The following is an 18,963-nucleotide window of genomic DNA, read 5'->3' as shown; positions in this document are numbered from 1 at the left end:
CCGTCACAGGTCTAGAGGTCTTCTAACGACATTATTTTTAAAAAATGATTAAAACGTATTCTAATATTATACAAAAATGTTTGGGTTTTCTTTTATTTACGAAATGCAATATTTGTTTACTACCGACCGGGACGACTCTTACGATAAAATATCAAAAGTGACTTTAACAAAACTACAATAACCACAATACAAAGAAGGCCAAAGGTTGTGTTGTGTTTATTTACTATTTTACAATCTTTACATGGGCGTGAGAATAAACTGCAGTTGTTTTAGATACATAAACATACACTGTTTCATACATTGTTTCTTTCTCTTTCTCACAGAAGACGACCACAGGCTGAAAAAAAAATATATATATATAATGTTAAGTTATATAAGCTATAGCAAATAATATTGTTTATTATAATGTGATCTAATATTTATCAATTAAATTATTAAATAGTTGAGATAATTATCTTTTTTTTTTTTTTTTACCAAAACTAGTTTTGAAATGAAGTTGGCCATATCTGAAAATAGTCTAAATTGCAATTCCCATTACAAAATGTTATGTGGAGGAAATGTTCTTAACCTTCAGAAAAATGACAGAATTACTTGTCATCTTTAAAGAGAATTTTCTTATTATAAGTAATTTCCAATAAATCATCAATTTATTAATGAATTATGCAAACAATGTTCATAAAGAGTGTGACTTATGTCTTGTTAGACTAATTAGTGATTTAAAAAAAAAAATGTTTAAAATGTAATCTCCGTTACAGAACGTCATAATACATAAATGTAATGTAGAGGAAATGTTCAGGAAAAAAATGACAGGATTCTCCTGTGATGCATTTTAAACATTGAACAAACAATTGAGAACATAAATAATTTTATGTTTATTTTCCGAAGAAAAACACGATCATTTTTTACACAATAATACCTAATTTTGTGAAATGAACAGAGCGAAATTTAATTGATTTTCTTTTTATTTATTTTTAAAACCTCAATTTTAAACCCATGGCCCCAAAACGTCACGACCGAGCAGCCTTTTCCGCTTCTGCCTATCCATGCGTTATATAAATCAGCAGCTGCGAGAGGAAAAGAGGAATAGCGGAAGAGAGGAAGTGAAAGACAGGAAGACTGGAAGAGAGCAATAATAGCGGAGCTCTGTTTCTGTTCGCTGTGACCTTACAAGAGATCCGATTATGAACCGATTAACATATTGGATAAATATACAGTTCATTTAAAACATGGATTATTTCCAATTTATGAACAGATCCAGATATCAGATGACACATTTATTATCTTTACCCAAAGAAACCAGGACAGTAGGCTACATTTTCTGTTGGGATTATTAGTTCGGAATAGAGTTTGTATCAGATAACACCTTAGATTTAGTAAATAAACAACGCATTTCAGTAACTTTATTAGCATGCCTAATATTGATGTGATCTGATGAAATTATTGTTTTGTGTAGTGGAAGATCAGATGTGTTCAGAGAAGATTAAACTGAGTTTAACACCAGAAGAAATTCAGAGAGGTGTGTAACGTGCACGTTTGTCATGGTGTGGAGGCATAAACGGTTAGCGTGGTAATTGTTTGTAAGGGTGGTTCATAAGTAAGTTATTTGGACACCTCACCTAAAATGTCTGAAAAATATTAAGTTAGAAAAGGTAAAATTTGTTGCATATACCACTTGTTTTATGTATTACTTGCTTATTGTGTTTTATTTTATTTTCTCTTATTTTCATTGTAAAAACGAACTATTTTTTGCACCTATAAATAAAGATACATAATAGATATTGTGGTAACACTACAGTTTCCATTTGTTAACTACAAAAACTACTTCTAAAGCCATATTAAAAGCAGAAGTTGTATTAATCAATATTATTAAATAACAAAGATTAACAAATACTGTAAAAACTGTGGTAACACTTTATTTGAATGTGTCCTTGTTACACGTTACATGTACTTACTTTAGTAATAACAATAAATTATGCATAATTACACATGCAAGTAACCCTAAGCCAAACCATAATCCTAACCCTAACCATACAGTAAATACATAAATAAAATTACTCAGAACTTAAATGTATAATTACACTGTAACAAGGACACCTTAAAATAAAAAAGTGTAACCAAAACTTTATTGCTTGTTGTTAGTTAACTTTAGTGCATGCACTAACTAACATTAAATAATGGGACCTTACTGTAAAGTGTTCCTGGTATTATGTAAAATAATATGTATCTACAGGTGGCGCTGTAGAACTGCAGTTTATGTTAGATCTGCTTTGCATTAATATTTAGTATGTGTTCCAGATGGATGGGGTATTGGAGAAGTTTCTGGAAGATCAGAAATTGAAGATAGCCGAGGAGAAGGCATGTCTGGAACAGGAGCCCCCTTACATGGAGATGAGGGTGAGAGAGAGTTAATGATGGGGATAAAGAGAATGTGTGTGACTGGTCTTCATTTTAATGTTGTTAAATATTAATGTATCAGAGGCGGACAGGCCAGGTTCTCCAGAAAGAGAACATCCCTCCACGCACAAGCCAGCAAGGTACAGCTTTGTTTGCAATTTAATATGGTTGTAAATCAATTTCTGTTATATGGATACCTGGTTTTAAAGGTGTGTATGTGAAATTTCATTATGTAGATGGAGTAAGTTTGCAACTCGGAGAGGAATATGAGAGGAAGAAACACAAACTGCAAGAGGAACTCAGGAATGATTACAGGAAATACAAGGCAGAGGTGAGACACAATGGCAAAACCAGTTAAAACACAATAGAACCCTTTATACAGACCCAGAAACTTTATTACTCACTATCTTTGTGTGTCTTGCAGAAAGATCACAGGGAAGCTGGTGACATTCACACAGTTCCAGAGAGAAGTCGAATACCCAGGGTACACTATTATTGGGTCAAAAGCATGATTGTCTCGGTTTCCCTCCTTCTGTACTGTACCTCAGTTTTGTGAGGTTGAGATTTCACTTCTGTGTCTGTCACTTTCATATCTTTTATGTTTGCTGTCATGTCAAACAGTTGAGTTTTCTGAGGCAATATGATTATATTTAATGCAATGTTTGTTACGCTTACTAAAAATTACTATTGTATTACCATGTTTTACTACATGGTACGATGGCGTTTTTGACGCTACCCAACTCCCCACCATCCCCTCCAACTTCTTCTGAACTACTTCATTAGAAAAGCCACCTGCTAGTGTACCATACATTACCATGATATTACTCTCTGATATTATTACCGTACCATGGTTCTGCCAAAGTACTGTTTTATAAGGGCAAATCTCTCCCGCTCACTTTTTTAGACGGTCCGTGTGAGGGATGTGGCCACCCTTACAGAGGTGTGTGGGCTGGGATGGGGTGTGTGTAGCTCTGAGGAAGACTGCAGTGATGAAGAACTCATGCTTTTGCAAGGGAGGCGACATCAGAGAGAGAGAGACACCAGGACAACAAACAGGTGAGGACAGAGACAGAGGGAAAGATGTTTACAACTGGTGACTCTTGAACCCATTGTATTCTCTATGGGCTGATTCTGAATTTTTTATTCACATATATAATTATTTATATAATTTATGCATATATATTAACAGTATCATCTTTATCTCTGTGTCTCTCTTTCTCATAAGCAGAGGGGAATTGTTCACAGAGACAGGACATCAAACAAGCAAACTACAGCACAGAAACAGGTAAAAGATGCATACACTGATTAGATTTACAGTATTGGCAAACTGGCAGTTTTAAATGGCAGGATAGATTTCATCTACATTCATCTCTTCTCCTTCACTGTTGTTCACTTCACTGTCGTAGAATGTCGACATCCGTTGCGACCCAAGCCAATGAAAGATCTGTATCTGTGGCCAGTCGGGACACAGTTTGCACCACAAGACTTTTAATAGGTATGAGTTTAGTATCATGATTCTGATTGGTTAGAGGTCCTTTTTACTGCTCCGATTGGTTTAATAACTGGAGAAGTGATGTTTCATTGCTTCATTCGATGGAGTATAATTCTGATTTGATTTTAAAGGAATACTTCACCCAAAAATGAAAATTCTGTCATCATTTATTCACCATCACAAACTGTCATTCCAAAACTGTGCTGAACAGTGTTTTTTCCATACAATGGAAGTCAGTGGGCACGAAAATAGTTTCCAAAAAAGTAGGTTCCCAATGTCCTCCAAATCTTTCTTTTTTGTTCTGCGGAAGAAAGAAAGTCATACAGTTTGGGAAATGTAAATGATGACAGGATATTCATCCATTGAACTGATTTTAAGGCTCAGGCTTCTGACATGGCTGATTTTGTTTGACAGGTGCAGTGGGTCTGGAGGGCACACTGCAGAGGAAAAAGGAGCGTTATAGACATGAACTACAGGAACAAATCGCAGAGAAACAGAGTCACAGGAGGAGGTGTGTGTTAGGGCTGTCAAAATGGCTGAAAAACTAAATTCGAATTTTGTACTAAAATATGATCAATATTCAAATACTCAAAAAGGCTGTTAGGGGGAAAAAAACTTTTGGCTTCTCTCCTGAGGCCACAAGAGGGCGCATCGAGCAAAATATTACTAATGCACGTTTCTTCAAAGCAATAAAATAACAGAACTGTCTTTGAAAAAAGTGCATAGTGTTTAAAATAATGTTTATAAACCATATAATATTAATTACGTTGCTTAAAAAATTTGAAACAAAACAGCATCATGTATGTATGTATAGTTTAATAGAAAGGATGGAAAACCAATCACAAAGAGCACTTCCCCTCGGGGGAATCCCCGCCGCCATTTTGAAGTTAGTTCCACTTCGTCAAGTGGACGAGGGAAGTTTACATGGACATACCCTCGACCCCTCGATTTTGACAGAGGGAGCGAGTCTGCTTCATATGCACACTTCAGGCCGCTCTATACACCACAATGCAACACGACTATGACGTCATCGCAGATTGCATTTAATTTATCCCCACCCCAAACAACTATAATATATAAATGATTTTTTTTTTTTTACATTTATAACAGCCCAAGCATATCTCTATACATATAGAATGCTGCACCAAACAAATTCGTAAGGGGAAACGTAAAAAAAATTTAAAAAAAAGATTATAACAGAATATAGAAAATATATATATATTATATATATATATCTATCCTATAGAATAGGATAAAAGCGTCTGCTAAATGACTAAATGTAAATGTAAACAATAAACCAACTCCATAGCTGATTCTAAGGGATCAAGGGCTTAGGACGTTCCAGTTCAGCCCATTCCAAGGGTTCCGCCAGTAGTGGGCAGTCATGCAACGTCATCAATGACGTACATCCGAGTAAACGAGACAGAGGGAAGTTAGCGAGTGAAGTGCATAAAAAAAGTGAACTGGAATGCAGCCCTAGCTTTCTAAACATTCTAAATCATCTAAACAAGATTTTGCTCTCATGTGCGAGACGCGAGTGCAACAGTGATAGATGTCCCTCTAGAAAATGCGATAAATATGCGTTCTGTGTGAACGGTTTGGTTTCAGTTTTGACGAAAACAACAACATCTCCGCATTGATGTTCTCTTTTTTCCACAATATTTTGAATGAGCAGTGCCGCATCCAGTGGGTTCAACGGGATAGGCTAAAAAAAGCATTAAAATGCAATGACACATCGTCATCTTGTGTGCCACTGATAAGGCTGCCTGACGCACACCTAATATTCAAATGCAACGTTTTTGCATTCGAATGTGTATTTTTATTTAAAATTCGACGAATATTCGAAATTCGATTTTTTTTTGGGGGGGACAGCCCTAGTGTGTGTTCATGCATAATAGTCTGAGTGGTGTATTTGGTTTATATTTTTCTATTTCTGTCAAACGATTAATCGCGATTAATTGCATCCAAAAGTAAAAGTTTTTGTGTACATAATGTATGTGTGTGTACTGTGTATATTTATTAAGTATATATAAATACAAACACATGCATGTATATATTTAAGCAAAATATGTTAAGTTTATATATTAAATATTTTTATATAAAATATAAGAATATAAATATATACGTGTAAATATTTTCAAAATATATAATGTATATGGGTGTATTTACATAATATACACAGTACACATACAAATATGTAAACAAAAACCTTTATTTTGGATGTGATTAATCGCAATTAATCGTTTGTTACCTCATAAGAATTTTTTTTTTTTTTACCAAAAAGAAATTTGCCTAAAAATGAAAATTCTGAAAATTAATTTACTGACTCTCATGACGTTCCAAACCCAATTTTCTTTCTTCTGTGGAACACAAAAGATACGTTGGGCAGAACGTTCATGCCACTCTCATTAACACCCCCTGTAATTCAACTTTCTTTAGGGAGAAGGAACTGGACCTGAGAGTTTCAACAGATGCTGAGAAAAAGGTAACAATGTGTGTGTTTGTGTGTGCACATATTTGTTGACATTCTTGTGCTGATTTTCTGACCTTTACTTTTAAAGCAGCTCTTTGTTAGTGAGGCGTCTGCGTACAGAAAGCAACCAAGGGACGACATCATCCGCCTGGACACTGCTGAGCCTCCTGAGGGTGTTCTGCAATACAGGACAGACTCTCTGTCTCCATGCAGGTATATATGGATATACATAAGTGCAAACTGCAAACCCACATATTTGCACATGCTGTTCTTCAAGCTCACAAACATGTTTTTGTTTTTTCTGTAGGATGCCTTTTGTCCCTACTCAACTCCCATTCCTTACAGATACCTATAAGACTCCAAATAATGATGCTGAGAGTCCCAGTAGAGCCTGTAAGACACACATATGACACAGCAGATTATGTTAAATATGAGTTTACTGGCATTGAGGATAAACATGGTTTTGTGCAGTGAAATATTGGGTGCAGAGAGTAGGTGCATCAATATTTATGAATCACATTTGTTTACTTTTGTGCTGTAAATAATTTTGCCACTGTGTTGGGTATTCTGGATCCTGATTGAAAACTAGTTGAATCTACTTAGCATGAAAAACAATTTTTAAATCCATTTATCATAAGATTCCTACTGGTGCGACATCATTGTGTGTGTGTGTGTGTGTTTCCACAGATTGCCCAATAATGGGAGTTTCTTTTTCAACATCATCAGGAGAGCCACACCCACTCAGTCCACACAGCAGAAGCACTCACAGACAGTAAGAGTGCAACTGACACAAACACTCACAAAAATGCAATTTTCCAGACACATTTCTGATCATAAATTGTGGGTGTTTAGAAACAGGCAGTAACACCAGATGACGTTGTCTAGTAGCAATTGTTGGATCTTGTTAACTTTGTAGCTCTTTGACTGTACCTAAGATTGGCAAATACATATATATTTCTTCCCATAAAATGTATCATGTTGACACATAACTGTGACTGTAAATAATGTATTTTAGGTATGGGAGTGTCATATTTTGAGTATACTTATATTTGGGATAGTGTCATTGGACTAGTTTTGGGCTATTTATGATTGACCATTGGGCTAGTTTTGAATTTATAACCCAAGCTATTTTTTTCTCACTGTCAAAGACACTTTTAAACCATATGCGTGTAGCAGACAATTAATACACATCTTGTTTTTGGGGTGTATTTGTGCTTGTTGTGTGTTTCAGGAGGATTGTGGGTGAGAATGAAGTTGTGGGTTCAGGTCTTTTAGCGTTTCCTGCACATCATGCAAAGACGGACAGACTCAGCTATAAAGAGGAGCTCAGAAAGCAGGTGTGACATTACATATTCACTGAGGGGTGTGTCCTTAATGACATAGTCAAAAGTGGGTGTGTCTTCATGAACAGTATGTTTGCATTTACAGTATATGTTTATTCTAACTTCCAACATGAAAAAGAGCAGTAGAAAGCTTATTCGGCTGTTTGTTTGTGTGCCCTGTGAGTAGATAGAGGAGCGGGCCGCACAGAGGAGGGTGGACAGAGAGGAGAAGCATAGACTGGAAGCTGAACTTGAAGCCGATATGAGAGCATATGAACCCTGGGGAAGAGGCGGAGCTGGTGCACCACTCAGAGACAGCACTGGAAATCTAATCAGTATGATTTATTTAGTATGATTTAATCTCCTGTTAGCCTGTTAGTTATGAAACACGTGACTATAGAAATTATGTGTATGTGTGTGTGTGTAGCTGATCTGAAGCAGATGCATCTTTTGAATGTAGCAGCTGCAGCACCACCACAAAGGCCGGAGAGGCCAGGTAACATGCTAACATACGTTTTACTTAACATACAAACATGCATAATGTGTCTTTAGTGATTGTTTACATCCTCAAGTTGAATGTGTGTATTTGAAGGATTTGTTGAGACACACACTCCACAGTTTGCAAGAGGAAATGTGTTTAATCAGATCCAGTCACCCCAGCAACTACTGGAGCAAGACCAATACAAAGCTTACCTGAGACACCAGGTACACACATGCACTACTGATCAAGTTTTGGGTTTGTAGGATTTAAAAAAAAAAAATATTATTATTAAATATTTTATCCAGCAAAGATGCATTAAACTGAACAAAAGTGACAGTGAGTCTGTTAATATGAACTCCTATGCTGTTTTGTTCATCAAAGACATTAGGCAGAACAACTAATTTCAAAATTGATAATAAAAAGAACTGTTTCCTGAGCACCAAATCAGCTTATTAGAATGATTTCTGAAGGATCATGTGACACTAAAGACTGGAGTAATGATGCTGAAAATTTAGCTGTGCCCTCATTGTAAAATACATTAAAGTAGAAAACAGTTGTTTTAAATTGTAATATTTTACAATATTACTGTTTTTACTGCATCTTTGACCAAATAAATGCAGCCTTGGTGAGCTTAAGTGACTACTTTTAAAAACATATTAAAAATATTACCAACACCAGACTTATGAGCGGTAGTCTATACACACAGACTCTTCACATTTATACATATATTTATAAATTATTGATATTGTGTCAGAGATTTTCAGTGTGATTCAATTTTAAAACTTTTGGATTCCACTGTACCTGTATATAAACAATGATCTTTTCATGTGTGTTTTTGTGTGTGTGTGTGTCTGTGACATTAGATAGAAGAAAAGCGAAGGAAGCAGGCTGAGGAGAGAGAGCGGACGAGGGCAGAAGAGGAGAGCGAGGACAGAAGACTGGCAGAACAGAGAGAGAAAATCAGGAGAGAGTATGAAGAGGAGCAGGAGAGCAGAAAACGCAGAGAGTTGGAGGTCAGACAGACACACATGCACTCCTGCCCGTCTTATTTTCAGAGATGCACAATGTAATAATGTGATAATTGTTCACTTTAAATCACATTATCCATCCAAACAAAGGGAATTTAAGTGCTTAAGGAAATGCCATCAAATGCATGTTGTCGTGTTTAATTTTCCGGTGCATTATGTGAGCTCTTCTGATGACCTCAGACCATCTCAGTGACCAGCACCGCTGACTTTAAGTAGCCATATCTTTTTGCAGCAAAAACTGAAGAATGAAGAACTTGCTCGTCTTGTGGAAGAGAGACGGAGGGATGCAGAGAAAAAGAAAAAAGAAGAAGAAGAGAAAGAGAGAGCAGCTGTAAGAAAACAGGAAGAGCAAGAGAGACAAATACGACTGCAACAGGTGTCTGAAAGTGAAATTTACTGGACTGAGCTATGTCTTAAACACTTTATTTTCTTTTTAAAAATTGAGTTCCGATGTCCTCTACCAAGGAAGTAGCATAACTTATGAATGAAATATTAAAAAAAAATTTTTTTAATGGTCTAAACAATGTAATGACATGAAAAAATACTAATTTTTTCCTAAAATGTTTTGCCGGGTCTCAAAAGGTTAAGCTAAATTTGCTGAAAATTTCTCTAGATGTAGTGAGTGTGTGACAGTATTGTCATCTTTTTTTTTTTAGGTTCAGCGTGCACCATCCCCTCCTATCCCTACCCTACAGAATAAACACCGCAACCCTTCAAATGCTACGGTAACAAAAACTGCCTTTATTTGAACAAACATTGCAAATGCTCATGTTCACTTCGTGTGTATAAAATTGTGTATAACACATAACAGTGACTATAAAATATATATTTTCTCAAGAGCTTGTAACCAAACCCTCAGTCTAATTACCAAAACTCTATGATCCTTACTTCAGCTAACTGCAAACAACCTTGTTCAATTCTCACTCACTAATGTCTACGTATTTTTCAGGATTTCTCTGCGCTTCGGGCTCCTCCGTCTCCAGAAAGCAGAAACAACCAGAGAACAGAGAGTAAACACCCATACATATACACACATACTGTATCATGAGGGAGATGTCCTATTGGCTGTTTTTGTTTATATATTATCTAATAATATTTGCTACACCCTAAACCTGACCTTTACAGAAATGATTTGCAATTTTCAGATTTGAATTAAAAATTATTAAGCCATTATTAATTATCAGAGGTCCCCTAAATTTGGGTGATTTCAGGTTTAACTAACATTATGAGTATTTGGTCCCTAAAGCATTTTTTTCTTTAGTTCTGGTCTTTAGTTAAGTTTTGGTCTTAAGTTAAGCACATAAGCACATATTTTTGGAGGGTTTAATATATTTGTTTTCTTCAGAGGACAGAAGTGAGGTTGTTAACGAGCTGTGTGCGTTAAGAAGACATCTGCGCAGTGAACAGCGGCGTCTGGAGGAGCAGCTCTTGCAGACGGAGTGGGAGCATTTTCCCTCCCCTTTCACAGACAGGTACTGTACAGTTATTTTGATGATGTTTAAATGTAATGTTTAAGTCCATCGGTAAAGGGATGTGTTAATAATTAGCCTGACCTGTTAGTCAACATGTACATGAATACAGCAGGTCAAAACAGTTGTACTGTCAGGGGCGTAAGCATCAGCCTTTCCTGGTCTTGGCTGGTTTAATCTGATTTCGCTAAATGAGCTGTTTTTTATAGACTTCACATCACTGGAAAACTCTTTCCAGTTAATGAGGATCAGTAATCGTCTGTGATCTCTCAAACTAATGGTTTATAATTTTGCTGTCTTGAAGGAAATTATGCTTTGGAATTATCTCTACAGCAATATTCCCGATGGATACATCCTAAAAGGAATCTAAATAATAAAAATGTGATGTTTATAGGTTTTGTTTTACATGACAAATGTGTAATGAAATCCTTGATCGCATTGAGTACAGAATTGATCTGAAAGATATGCATATATAAATAAAAAGTAACCTAAATGGCATCTTAGTTGAGAAAAGTAGGCTACATGATTTTCACTTTTAGTTGATGTATTCTGGTCTTGGCCAAAGTAAGGTTTTCATTCAGTTTGTTTGGATTTCAGGTTACGTTTACATTTATTTAGCAGATGCTTTTATCCAAAGTCACTTACAATTGAGGTATACAACTAGCGATTCATCATAAATAGGCAAATAAACACAGGAAGTGCTCATAAGAAGTTTCAGGCATTGTTCAGATTAGTAAAAGCTGGGGGGGTTGTTATCTAAATGTATCATATTCACAAAAAAAATACAAAAATCTTTCAGCTATACATACTGATTGGTCAGTATAGCTACATCAATATACCAGGGAAACAATTGTTCTCTACTGTATGTGCAGCACTCATATATAACATAACATACACTATATCCTGTAGAAAAAGGTTACATTTTCTTAATAAAATAACACTTTACTACACTTTAACAATATTGTGAATAATCATAACTAATGCAGTTGCAGGCACTCCAGCATGCCTAACAATGTCTTTAACTATGACTGTTTTTACAATATAGCACTTTATGTGTGTGTTTGCAGGCACAGGACGGATGTGTTTGACATGGCTCGTTTGCGTATGCCTGTGCGAGGCCCCTCCGCCCGTGGCACTGAGCCAATCAGCTCAAAGGGAGCCGATGACATCATGTACAGGGGTAAGAACTGACTAGCTAATACCAATATTAATCTGAGCTATGGGGATTATAAATATTAGTTTACAAGTGTTTGTAGTTCCTTGTGGCCAATCATACTAAAGTCATTTGTAGTCAGCAAAAAAATAAATATTGTGACTTTGAAATGAGAGCTTAATTAATGTTTGGTCTTATGTAAATCCATCTTTTGTGTAGAACTGACACCTTTTTTTTTTTTTGTCATTTTTCCAGATGCCTTTATGCCTCTTCCTAGAACACGGCAGTCTGTAAGTTTTCCCCTCTCACTATGAATGTAAGGCGTGCTTGTTATTTCCTGTGCTTGTTATTTCCGTTGTGTTCTGCAGTACTAGAAGCAGCTCCATCAGTACTGAATGATGTTTAACATGACAGTTGTTAACATGACAGTTCTGTGTTTCTATCACACAGAGGAACAGGGATGTTGAGGCGGGACGTGGATCTGTGCTTCTGTCAGAAAGTGAATTTATTGGTGGGATCACATTTCTTTAACTGCTTGATGAGTGTAACCAAAAAAAATTACTGTATTATATACAGTGGCCCCAAAATTAGTTTGGACACTAGGGAAACTTAAACATGTATTAATGTCTTTCCATTTTGTAAGAAAACATCAAACCAAGTGACATTTATTTTAAAGAAAAATATGAACACACTTTATCAACATTTCACACAATGATGTTTATTTTCATTGTGTTATACAATTTCACTTTCTACCACAGCAGGTGTGTGTGTGTGTTTGTCTCGATGTATGTTTTATGATTCTGGAGATGCACAACTTGTTTCAATTATGTGTTTAGGAGACTGCTCTGATGATGACGATGAAGCAAATGGTGGTGATGAGCATTTTACCCTGCAGTCTCCTGGCAGGCCCAGCTCTATTGATACAGCCACTACCGAGCCCTGGATTCGAGCAGAGTCATCAGACACACTCAGGAGGCTGATGTCCGCCTCTGAACTTTAAGGCGGGCCATTACATACATGACCGCACTGAGTGTGTGAGCTTGTTATTGCAATGCAGTATATATATAGGATATTTTATGTAGTCTTCAGATCTCTTAAATAAAAGGACGATCAGCAGAATCTCTATGAGATCAACTGCTTTAACTGCATCACAAAATCTCTTCTGTAAACTGATCTGTGGATCCATGATATCAAGTGGTTACTTTTAACAAAGTACAGAGGGAATGATACATTTCTAATCTTTCTGGGCTTTTTTGTGGTATTTTTTTCCCCAAGACATAAATACTAGCATTTTGACAGCTTTTTAAAGTGTTTTTACACCAGGATCACCTGCTCACACCAAGGATGATAACTATAATGATTAAGTTTTAAAAATCTTTCAGAATTTTAAAATTTAAATTGCGAAATCCACACATCTATTGCATGACAGTGGCACTTTCAGAACATTTTTTTTTTCCAGCTGATGAGTGATTGACAGCCAATTAGAATCCACCTGAAATTAAAGAGCTTGAGCATATAAAACGGCAGATGATTGGCCGTTGGTGTGGACACTAATTGTGAACAGCCCTTTAGAGTGAATGGCATGTGTGAGAGAAGCATACAGTACTCACTCAGTGCAAAAACTGCTCTTATTTGAACCATTTCAAGACTGCAGACAGACCACGGCTAACAAAGCCTGGCAAGATCAATTCTGCCGTGGCACCGATACCATCCATAATCCGGCTGACTGTGGATGGTTTTGACTTCTCTTCTTTATGCATTTCTGATCTTAAGCGGTCAATCTGCCTCTGCATCTGGGAGGCTTGCTCCTGTAAACCCTTCTGTAGAAGAGCATCCTTCTCCTGCAATACAACACAAAACAGCCACAAGTGAAAGAATTGCTAACCATGACTTTGACCTTTGAAGGTGACTTCTCTGTAACACAGCAAAGTACATGTTTTGAAAGAAAGTGTCCTGTTCTTACTCTTAGTTTGGCTTCCAGGACTCGTTCATTGTCTCTCCTCATTCTCTCCTGCTCTCTTTCCATCTGACGAATGATCTGATTCACATGTTCCTTATGGGTTCTCTGCATGTCTTTAAACGCCCGCTTCTGTAACCGGTTCTGTTCCTCTAGACCTCTTTGCCGCTGCTCTAGAATCTCATTCTTCAACCTCTGCACTGTATAAAGAAAGGGAGACAGTATAATGAACTAATTCTGATGTAAAATCAATTGCTGAGTTCGTCAATTACAGTTCTTTGTAGTCATTGTACGGTCTTGTGTATCACTGAGAGCCTTGATTGATGGTTGAATGATAGAGAAGTGTGCAGCTGATTTGAACTGTACCCTCTTTTTCCTGATCCGCTTCACTGAGAGATTGGTCAGCTTGTAGAATCATATTTCCAATATCTTCCTTTTCTTTCAGAAACTTGCTCAACACTTCTTCACTCTGTAGAAAAAAGACTGGTATCATTTAAAATGTGCTGCAAGTAATCCATAAGTGTTGTTTTTGCTACTAAAACTATTAAAAATAGTTTGTTAAATGAAAAGAAATATACATATTAGATGAAAAAAAAAAAAAAAAGGTTGCTTTGGCAACAAACTGAAATATGCTGAAGAAAAACTAAAGCAATTTGAAATATTTTAAAAATTGACTAAAGCTTACACTGCAAAAAAAGGCGTATCTTACTTAGTATTTTTGTCTTGTTTCCAATCAAAATATCTAAAAATTCTTAAATTAAGATGCATTTACTAGATAAACAAAATGACATAAGATAATTTGTCTTATTTCCAGGGGAAAAAAAACTAAAGTGCATTTTGCTTAAAACGACTAAAATTATCTGCCAGTGGGGTAAGTAAAATACTCTTGTTTTACGAATATTTGACTTACTCCACTGGCAGATAATTTTACTCGTCTTAAGCAAAATGCACTTAATTTAGTTTTCCCCCTGGAAATAAGACAAATTATCTTATGTCATTTTGCTTATTTTTCATTTTTTTGCAGTGTACTGTAAAATTTAAATGAAAAGTGAAAATATAAAAAAACAAAACATTAATTCAAAATATTAATAAATACTACAATACCATTAAAATAATACTAAAATACCACTGATCTATACATCTTTACAACTTGCGTGTTATATTTCAAGTCTTCTAAAGCCACATGACACCTTTTTTTGAGATTTTCATTGAACTACTAAGAGATTTTGTATGGCTTCAGAAGACGCGTAATATGGCACTCTAGGCATAGGGACAACATTTCTGTGTTTTTTTTTTTGTATATATTTATGTATTTATTCTTGGACAGCTGTGATCACTAGAGTAGTGCTGTAGGAGTTTTAAAAAAAGAGCTTAAATAAGAGCTCCTTTATAAGTCTTTATCGGACCCAATGGAATGAACAATTCTAAATCTTTGTTTCATGACTGCATGTTATTTTTACTCTTTATCAGCATTAAAGATGTTGATCAGTGCTGTTGTTACCATCTAAAGCAGGGGTGGGCAAACTTGGCCCTTCCAGGCCACTTTCCTTCAGAGTTTAGCTCCAACCCTAATCAAACATGAATGAACCAGCTAATCATTGTCTTCAAGACTACTAGAAGGCTACAGGCAGGTGAGTTTTATCAGGGTTGGATCAAATCTCTGCAGGAAAGTGGCCTGGAAGGGCCAAGTTTGCCCATCACTGATCTAAAGCAAAGCATGCATGTGTGAACTGTACCATTATTTGTGAGTGTGTTCTTGCTCTGTAGTCATTGGTCAGATGTCTGAGCATGTCTCTGTACTGTCGGTATCCTCCAGATCTCAGGTATGATCCATCAAAAACACCTTTTTCCAGTGTATCAAACACCTCACGCAGAACAGCTTTACACTGCTTGATAGATTCTTCCTGATTCTGCTGGCACATCTGCTGATATTCATCATAAATTTTCGCCTAAAACAAATGAAAGAAACCGAGAAAACGTGATGAACTGTTAAATTTGTACTCTACGTTTGCATAGACATACTGTTTATTTGAGCTTTTTGTGTCAGCAGGTACTTTACCATGAGCTCTTGTTGGTAGATCTGGTCATTGTCATTGAAGGACATGGAGATGAAAACTTCAACTGCTTTCTTCTCTGCAATTTTGTGGATGTCAGACAGTTCTTCTGGGCGCATAGGAAGCTGAGCCATGCTGAGCATCTCGATCATGTAGAGCTGCAGGGCCTCCTCCACTGCACGGACGTTCTGGATCTTAGCCAGAGACACCACTGCGTTCTCCAGACAAGGAATCTTCCCGCTGCGGATCGCCTCTACATAAACCTCAGCGAGATTACCCAGAGCTGTGAAGAAACACAGATTATGTAAGCGATTTTGGAATAACACCCAAAATGTAAGAAAAGAGTTTGGAGCAGTACTATGTGTTTGGATTGAAAACATCATTAGTGTCATATTTGCTGCTAGTGGAGCAGATATCACTTACAGCACCTTTAGAAAGTCGATAATACTAACCAATAAAAAAAACAAAAAAAAACAGCTAGAAACCAATATATTGTGCATCGCTAAAATTTAGATTGATGGATGTCCTGTGTCTAAAAAGAGATTAGAAGATTCACTTCAACATGTTTTCTACAAGGGCTTCTATGAAAGTACACACCTGTTCCAGTAATTACACGGCCTCCGCTGACGGTTTTTGGATCTGCACTGTCAAAAATGTAATGGCAGAAGGTGTTTGCCTGCTCAAGGAACTCTGAATCCAGATCTTTCTCAGTCAGCTCTTCCATTCTTCTCATGTTTTGTGGACTAGCAGGCCGAGGCAAGACAAAGCACTTCCTCACCGCAAAGAAATGGCGCAGACAGCGACGGGGCAGGTTATACTGCTCAGTCTGAGGCGAACAGCCTAAAATAAGAAATAACATTCCAAACAAGCAGTAATAATTTGTATTATATTTAAAACAATTACTATTCCTTGCTGAATAGAACAGCATAGACTAGCTAATTCTCCTATGTTCTTTAGCATCTGCTAAAACTGGTTCTCAGCCGGGGGGCGGGGTTTTTGAGATTTTAATTTAATTTTGTGCACTAATATGGCACAGCTGAAGGTAATGAATGGATAGTGTATATTGCGTTTACTGTGTATGTGTAACGCCTCACCTGATTTGAGTGTCAGTGCACTCTCCAGATACTCGTCTGATGTTATTGGCTCGTTTCCTATTTTCAGTTCCAGAGTGAAGTCACGAACAGCCCAGACAAATGATGGAAAAACACACATGAAATCTGCTGACTTGTCCTCGTCTTGACTCACTTCTGCCTTCACACGAATGTTCTCCGTCAGCTCAGTAACATAGCTAAATTCAGCGCAGTTCAGGAGGAATAACACTGGTGCTATGAGAGATTGTTTTCAATCTGTTGCACTGGATGTGCATGTTTTGTGTTTATAGTGCGAGAAGGATACTGCAGCTTTTCCAGTGCTGTGTTGTCAATGACCCCTAAGCTGTTGTACACTAGACTGCTGCTGAGAAGAACAGCCAGACAGAAGATCCATGTGTCATGTTTCTCATCCCCCTGAAATATTAAGAGACTGGCAGCTACAGTAAGTGGACAAATATAAGTTACTTATGCTGAAATTAATGTTTATTTTTGTTGCAATGGAGGCATTTGCTATGAAAACATCACTGCTGATGTCTTCCTCCCCTACCTTCCTTACGTCACCAAGTCCCTCTGTGTCCAGCAGCACCAGAGTGTGTCCTTCTTTATAGGGGTGAGGGACACACCACATCCAGATGCCTTTGGTCTTTGATTCAATAGTGCTGCCGAGAGCAAAGCCTGAGACAGTCACAATGACATAGAATTATCCAAGATGACAAATGCATGTTACATTTAAATGCATATGCAATGTAGAAAAAAAAAAGACAAAACTATATTATATTGTATATTATAACCACGTTTGTCTATTTATGACCCTAAGCTATCAAACTGTGCCTTAAGAAGACTTGGAATGTAATGACCTTTATGAAATATTTTTTAAAAAAGAGTGTCTAGTACATTCATCTCCATAAATCTCCTTTTTTGCAGATTAAAGTGAGGGTATTTGAAAAAAATGTATTCAGATATTTCAAACATAAATCATCGGAGAGGTGTATTCAAGTTAAGTCTGTATAAAGAGCAGGAAAGTAGCACATCTAGACATACACACACACAATCATTCACCCATTACTCTTATTTTATTGTTTTATTTTTATATTGCTCTATTTGCTATATTGCTTTATTTTGTTTTATTACACTTATTTTTTCATAAAATGCTCTCATTTTAACGCAGTTAGTGTTTTCAGATACAGACACACTCATTTGTTCTGTCCTCATTATCATATCAGCATGCACTGCACATGAGAAAGACTTCAAGCATTTTCTCTCACCGGACTGTTGTCCTGCCAGGCGGTTCATAAGGTAAGACTTCCCCGTACGGTAGAGTCCCACCACAGACACCACCACCACCGGCTCATTGATCCCATCCAGAATGTCTTTGGCCTCTTTTCTCACACGCAGCTGCCCTTTTTCATCGTTTTCAATGAGACACACCGGAGCAGACATGAGCCTGCCACACGCCATGACTGCGAAACAAGCAGAGACGATCTTACAGCGTGTAACAACATGTTTAAACGTTGTGTCAAATGTCAAAAGTTTCTAAAATAGGTACAGACTATATTTGACCTCAAATCTAAAGGTCATTAATCATTATGAAATTGATAAATAGATGTGCTTCGTTAGTCTCAGGGTTGTGCGAGCGTGCAGTTGGGTTGATGATAAATGGACACTTAGCTTAAAAGTGATTTAACATTGAAAAGTAAGCTATATTTATAGTTTTTAATAATGTAATGATTTTGAATCAAACCATTTATTACCTTACCTATCGTTAGACGACGTAAAAATGTCGTGTTAGCTTGGTCTCTGCTGTAGTAGTCTCAACACAACTGGAGCAAAAGGCTTGCAACCCCCCATAGGCCCCTCCTGTGCGATAATTCTTTTCCACCATAAATGGTACAGAGACGGGGCGTGTTCTCTCATTGGCGAATCAGTGATGCTGACACGAACGTGAAAATAAAAGTGAAACAGCAGGTTCGGTTCGGTCACTATATAAGTGATTTCCCAGAAATCGACCGTTTAACGTCAAGACAGCTATAGAACGATGGGCGGATACTG

At 36.8% G+C, this 18,963-nt stretch overlaps 2 protein-coding genes and 1 pseudogene across 5 annotated transcripts; 2 read left to right on the top strand and 1 right to left on the bottom strand.

The window, feature by feature from the left end:
* The first annotated feature begins 1,078 nt into the window (after positions 1-1,078).
* On the top strand, positions 1,079-12,494 carry cspp1b (centrosome and spindle pole associated protein 1b). 4 transcript variants are annotated; one of them, XM_016564198.1, is made up of 26 exons: positions 1,079-1,304; positions 1,454-1,516; positions 2,296-2,394; positions 2,477-2,534; positions 2,631-2,725; positions 2,819-2,878; positions 3,299-3,450; positions 3,620-3,679; positions 3,801-3,889; positions 4,301-4,397; positions 6,326-6,371; positions 6,448-6,572; positions 6,667-6,752; positions 7,047-7,131; positions 7,591-7,696; positions 7,869-8,016; positions 8,109-8,177; positions 8,274-8,386; positions 9,026-9,175; positions 9,423-9,566; positions 9,847-9,915; positions 10,140-10,200; positions 10,536-10,662; positions 11,727-11,839; positions 12,068-12,102; positions 12,263-12,494. In XM_016564198.1, exons 3-26 carry the CDS (start codon positions 2,296-2,298, stop codon positions 12,341-12,343), a joined length of 2,268 nt encoding a protein of 755 aa, XP_016419684.1. In that variant the 5' UTR covers positions 1,079-1,304; positions 1,454-1,516; the 3' UTR covers positions 12,344-12,494. The 4 variants fall into 4 exon arrangements, with proteins under 4 accessions (XP_016419684.1, XP_016419686.1, XP_016419683.1 ...); XM_016564200.1 differs by having other exon boundaries at positions 1,079-1,516; positions 3,623-3,679; XM_016564197.1 differs by having other exon boundaries at positions 1,079-1,516.
* A 932-nt stretch (positions 12,495-13,426) lies between these two features.
* Positions 13,427-18,775, bottom strand: LOC107749119 (guanylate-binding protein 1-like). The gene is made up of 11 exons (XM_016564204.1): positions 18,671-18,775; positions 18,180-18,374; positions 17,462-17,589; positions 17,219-17,328; positions 16,918-17,111; positions 16,421-16,663; positions 15,829-16,106; positions 15,506-15,718; positions 14,136-14,238; positions 13,776-13,969; positions 13,427-13,653 (listed from the first exon to the last, which is right to left on the bottom strand). The coding sequence occupies exons 2-11, from the start codon at positions 18,370-18,372 to the stop codon at positions 13,441-13,443; spliced, it is 1,869 nt and encodes a 622-aa protein (XP_016419690.1). The 5' UTR covers positions 18,373-18,374; positions 18,671-18,775; the 3' UTR covers positions 13,427-13,440.
* LOC107749173 (guanylate-binding protein 1-like) overlaps positions 17,284-18,963 on the top strand; it is a 26,279-nt pseudogene continuing 24,599 nt past the window's right edge.

Source organism: Sinocyclocheilus rhinocerous, unplaced genomic scaffold (assembly GCF_001515625.1).
Source record: "Sinocyclocheilus rhinocerous isolate Xijiao unplaced genomic scaffold, SAMN03320098_v1.1 scaffold919, whole genome shotgun sequence".
Lineage (NCBI taxonomy): Eukaryota > Metazoa > Chordata > Actinopteri > Cypriniformes > Cyprinidae > Sinocyclocheilus > Sinocyclocheilus rhinocerous.
Note: the sequence above shows the minus strand (reverse complement) of the source record. Positions and strands in the feature narration are given on the sequence as shown.